The sequence below is a fragment of the Wolffia australiana genome, chromosome 5 (genome assembly GCF_029677425.1).
Source record: "Wolffia australiana isolate 7733 chromosome 5, ASM2967742v1".
In the NCBI taxonomy this organism is placed as follows: domain Eukaryota; kingdom Viridiplantae; phylum Streptophyta; class Magnoliopsida; order Alismatales; family Araceae; genus Wolffia; species Wolffia australiana.
The window spans coordinates 12792898-12799031 of NC_135839.1; the positions used below are offsets into that span (position 1 = coordinate 12792898).

Sequence of the window (6134 nt, forward strand, 5' to 3'; positions counted from 1 at the left end):
GCGTAGCTGAGAGGGACAGGTTGAGCGAATAACGCACGAATACACGAGCATCTGACTGATTTGGTACGAATCAGATTTGCCCGTCCCGTGAGAGGGAGGCGTGGTGGGGTCCGCCACCCGCGCCGTAATCGACCTCGTCCCCTCAGACGAGGCTCAAAAGGTCTAACATACTACCCCGGGCGACTCCATCGATCCCTGAGAGTCAGAGTTCACCATGAGTGGGCACTTGCACTTACTAGAGGTTATTGCATCTTGCATTGTCGTCATAGTTCTCCATCGTTAGGAGTCACTCTAGGACTATGCCACCTCTGTAGACCGATACCGCAAACTGTCATCGACACCAAGCCATCATACTCGGTGATAACCGGATGACGTCCCAGCGACGTCCGGCATCACTCTCTCACCGTCACGTCACCCATCATGGGCTTTCTGCCAGGGGTTAAAAATAGTCATCCCTCACCGTCACGTCATCCATCACAGATCCATCATCTTGACAAATAGCGTGGTGGATGACGTTTGCCAGTCAAGTTATTAAATCCCCAGCCACCTCATTTCTCTTGTTGTCTCTTTTCAGATTCGACAGCCTACCTTCTCCGGGGTCTTCACGACTTCCTCTCCTTTCTCCTCTCTCCTCCATTCATTTGCTCACTCTCTCCGCCATCCGCTACCTTGTTTGACTTGTTCTCCTTTCCCTTCTCTCTCACGCCGCTGCCTATCTGGTTGCATCTTCTCCCCCTTTAATGAACCCTTGACCAAACTCAAGTCTTCATCGTGAGATGATACTTCGAGATTGGCGGCCTCACAGAAATCTGTTGATCTATGGCACCCTGTTGATCTATGGTACATACTACGAAATCTGAAGAGCATCCAATCTTCGTCTCCATGTCCCCCATACGCGTCTTGTCCGAGAGCATCGTCTATCCTTCTGAGAGGGCACCCGCCGAAGGCAAGTCCCGCTGCGAATTGTCACCGTGGGACTTGGCCCTGGTCTCATTTTGCAACATCCAGTATGGCCTCCTCTTCTCCATCCCGTCAGGCGCTCTCATGGAAAACCTCGTCGAACGCGTCACGTCCTCACTATCGACTACCCTCACACATTTTCGGCCCCTCGCCGGCCGCTTAAGCGTCGACAAGCACGAAAACGGCGGCGGCATCTCCGTCTATATCGATTGCGACGACCGCGGCGCCGCTTTTCGCCTCGCCGCCGCGGACGGTGTTTACGCGGCAGATGTGGAGGCCAAGTCGGAAGACGTCCCTGCCTTTCTCAGTAACTTATTCCTACGCAATGACGCCATCAACTACGATGGCGTTTCCCTTCATCTGCTCGCTGTCCAGTTGACGAAGCTGGAGGACGGAGTCTTTCTCAGCTGCTCTTTCAATCACGTCGTCGGCGATGGAACCGCCTTCTGGAACTTCTTCAACGCCTGGGCTGAGATTTCGCGTTCTCAAACGTCCCATCTTCGTCTACAGGCCGAGCCGGTGCTGGATCGGTGGTTTCCTGACGGTTTTACGCCGCCAACAAGGTTGCCCTTTGCTCACGAAGATGAGTTCATTCAGAGGATCTCGGCTCCGCCGCTGAGAGATAAATTCTTCCGGTTCTCGGCTGTTGCCATCGCGCGGCTCAAGGCGGAGGCAAACGACGAGTTGGGCTCGGACAAGATCTCGTCTTTGCAGGCTCTCACGGCGTGCATGTGGCGGTGCATTACCCGGGCGCGTCGTATCCCTGAAAAGGATACCGTACAATGCGGGCTAATCGCGGACGACCGGAGGCGACTTAGCCCGCGGCTGCCGGAAACGTACTTCGGCTGCGCTATCTCCCCGATCATCGCCTCAGCCACCGCCGGCGAGCTTCTGAGCCGCGGAGTCGGCTGGGCCGCGGAACTAATCCACGAAGCAGTTACCCGCCATGGCGATGAGACGATCAGGGAGGAGCTTAAGAGGTGGATAGAGGCTCCGATAGTGTACACTTTTTCGATCATGGAAGCGTGTGGCACGTTCGTTGGAAGCTCGCCGAGGTTTGACAAGTACGGGTGCGACTTTGGTTGGGGGAGGCCGGTGGCCGTGCGCAGCGGTATCGCGGAGAAGCACGATGGGGTGATTTTGGCGTATCCAGGCAGGGAAGGCGGCGGTGCCATCGACTTCGAGGTCAGCCTTTCGCCCGAAGCTATGGCCCTGCTCGAATTGGATCCGGAGCTCAGTCGGGTTGTGTCATTAGATTAACTTCTCTCAGGAGGAGTATGTGACGCTGAATAATTCGCCGTTTTCATTTTGGGTGTTGAGTAAGCGCGTGTGAAATGATAAGAATTTATGGAGTTGGTTCATGGTTTATCAAATTGTTTTTTGCATTTAGCATATGACAAATCATAAAGAAAAATATTTTGATCTAATAAAACATCAAGATCATGAAAATTTTACCTGTTTTTAAGCCATGAAAATAGTTTACGTGGATGGAGATGTAGTCAAAGAAAACAGATCGATCTGATATTCATTTCAACTCACAAGTTGGTTTGTAACTTCCACGCATGGAGAATCTAATTCAACATGAATGCATGTTGGAAAAAGTATTGTGGAAGACTACGAGTTAGATAGTTTATATGGTCCCAAAATCATATGGACTGTTTTATATTCTCGCTATTCAACCTTATTCTTTTGTTGTAAAACATGAGCCGATTCATATAACATGTGAGTCTTTTTTTTTTAAATGATCATTATCTTATTTTGACTACAATTAACACTAATAGTATCTTAATCCTATTCAGAGTTATTACCGCCTCGCCTCATAATAACATCAAATAGGTTGTCATGAAATTTATAAATGTCTGATTGTCTTATCTTTTATATATTTATTTATACATATTATACGATGCATAAAATGAAAATTGGAAATAAATAAGTTGCAAATCGAGACACATATTACATTTATTGCATTAAAATAAATATAAATGCGTGCTATCAGTTTTTAAATGATTAAACCTACTTTTGGATTGATACTCTGACGGTGATCTAAGCAGGTTTTAGTATATATTTTTTCTGACGTTGAATCCTAAAAGAAATTAAGTATCTGATTTAGAATATGTTTTTTGTAATTTCTCGGCTTGTATTTGGGATATACATGAATTTTCTAAGTCAACCTGCATAATTAACATATTTCATGACTCAGTATATAATTTATAAGGATTTATAATCTTTTTTTTTCAGTTTTAATGTGTCTACCACATGTTCCCATTTGATTCATCAAATTGTGACCAATCACAAGTTTCTCCAAGGATTAACTGCACAAATCATTGCAAAACGTGTAAGTATGGCATCATCAATCGGATGCCATAATGTGCCAATCATTGTCTGACAAACTGACACACTTTTCACAGAAGGCAATGTGGAGCAATAGGAAAATGAAACAATTTAAATCCTAATGAATCTAATTTCCATATTGAGTAGGTTTATAATATAAAATTTGTTCAACAAAATTCAAAAAGTGCGACGGTACGCGTGATGCACACATGTACTATTGCGATTGATAAGAAATGAGGGATGATCTGGACATTTCATATGGAAAAGCACAAGATGTCAGGCAATCTTTGGGGAATATTTCCCTGTTTATGGCGTAAATGACACGTGCCAGTGTCAATCATTAAGAAATAGATGAACATAGAGAAGAATCGATGTGGCGCATGGCAACATGTCGCCACATCAGAATTATATAAAGATGTAGAAAAAAGATTTCATCGTCTTACCTACAGGTACACATTGTGACTTTGAACCGCGTGAACGCAGAAGGTGAGTCAATTACGTTCATGAGAATATCTGAAATGGACACGTTCATGAGAAAATTGGACAGCTTAACCAAAAGAAGAAAAAGCAGAAGTGTTAGTGCCAATAATGAGAAGAGAGAAAATAAATGGTTTGGATTACTCCAAGTTCAAAACATGACATCCTGTCTGATTGAGTTGAGATTTTTGAATAATGCTTTGTCACCCAAGCCTCCTTCCATTCATATCCTCTGATCTACAAATATAGGTATATATCACAATAAAAATCACCCTTAAACTTTGTACCTACTTTTGTGGGCTGCTTTAAAGATAGTGAGTTTTTTACATGCATCAATAGGGGCAGATTACCTGGGCTCATAAATTATAATGGTCCTAGCGGAACCTAAGGATCCATGGTAAGCATCTTCACCTCACATCTCTCTTTCTCGACATCATTGGTAGGTTTGTTCGTTTCCACAATCACATATCATCATCACACTACTTCCATACATCCACCAAATTATGTCCTACCACCTTCATACCATTGTCCTACTGTTAAACTACTCATTAATTATTGTATTCGACTTGTTGTCTATCTTTTTTGAGTTTTTGGCATGTTTTCCTTCTCATCTGTGATCAGTACCTATTAGAACGACAATCGTCCTGCTATAAAAAAAAGTAAAAGAAAAGCTACCATATATTAATAATTAACATGTGGCACGACAGTGCAACACCGCACGTGACATCAACAGGTTTCATTTTTCCATAAGACTCCCAGATGCGAGTTCACATCTGTAAACAAAAAACTTGATAGTGAATACGGATTGTGATGACACTTTACTGTGTTTTTTTTTGTCTGTAATCATTCCACAAATGCATTTATTGAAATTTTAATCATTGGTTTGGTCTGCATCTCCACATGGAATAAAAATTAAAAGTATGACATCTAATCATTCCTCTTTATAGCATTACAATTTTCGACACCATAATGACACATTTTTATAAATAATTATATGCACTAATCATTGCCAAAAACATTAATATGGTGGGTGGATGTGTAAAATGTAAGATCAAAAAGCATTAAATAAAGTCTATTAAAGAAAATATCATTCTCAAGAATGATACAAAAATTAGTTTCCAACTAATAAAGATAATAGTTTTCTGAAATAATGTCAAACAACACATACAAAATATACCTGTTCTCATAAAAAATATATTTAGAATATGATGTTTTCAAAAGCCACTAAAATAACCATTGACCCCAACAAATCAAAAAATACACTTTTTGATCTTTAAGACTTGATAACAATCACAGGTGAGCATTTAATTTAGAAAAACAACTTTAAAGTTAATACTACTAACCGAATAATCGCCTTGTTTTTAGAAGCCTAGACCGTTTGGGTTTAGTAGATATGGTATAAAATAAGCGGGAATGGTTAGGCTCTTTGAATGACTCGTTAACTTATATATTTGGCAGTTAAACAATCCATGATGTTATTATCTATGTATTAAGGTATAGTATAAGTTGAGGGTTGTTTGTAGATTTCTAGTCAAAGGGGATGAATAGGTGTTTTTGTTAGGGCAGTTCCACTAATGTTTCAGTTCCATTTAATCTGGCATAGCTCTAGATCCTCGATAGTTTGGTAGGCTTTTTTGAGTTTTGCTGCATTGTGAATGAATATTTTGATCTCAAGATAGGAAGTGAGTCCTATCTGGATTTTGGAAATAATGATTCGAGGATCATCCTTCATCTTACATATCATGTAATATTTTTTAAATTGAGTGAAATACTTGATAACATTGTCCTAATTTCTGCCCCTGGTCTAAGATTTATGTTTGTGCTTCATAACTTGATTGTCCTACTTGATAACTTGAGTGGACAGAAGGGAGATCTCGATCTAAGTAATCAATGGCTCAAGACTCAAAACAATTTTGAAAACTGTAGACTTGTGAATTTTTGGGACTCAAAGGTCGATCCTATAGTGGGTATGGTGTTAAATGATGAGCCCCTTCTTTCTAAATTGTTGTATACAATGGCCTCGGGGGAAGGATAACTGATGTCAACAAATGGAGCAGTATTTTTGAGAGCCTTTTTCAATAAAACAACTCCAAACCAAATGAAATGCTTAGACACAATAAGGATGATGAGTACGCATCAATCCACATAGAGTTAGAGTTTAGTTGTATAAATGGTTTTCTTGGTCAAACTAGGTCAAGTTGGATGAAACTAATACTTATTTAATTATATTCACATAAATATAATTATATAAATATTATGTATTTATTTTTTAAACACAACATCTATACTAATAATTACATAATTATATTTAAGAAATATTATGATCCAATTAATTTTAAACAGATCACAATCAGATTAAAAATAAA

The 6134-nt window shown here is 40.7% G+C and overlaps 1 protein-coding gene across 1 annotated transcript; it reads left to right on the top strand.

Annotated features, from left to right (window-relative positions):
• The first annotated feature begins 837 nt into the window (after window positions 1-837).
• On the top strand, window positions 838-2220 carry LOC144703398 (putative acetyltransferase At3g50280). Its single transcript, XM_078575580.1, has one exon. It carries the CDS (start codon window positions 838-840, stop codon window positions 2218-2220), a length of 1383 nt encoding a protein of 460 aa, XP_078431706.1.
• Window positions 2221-6134: the final 3914 nt, after the last annotated feature.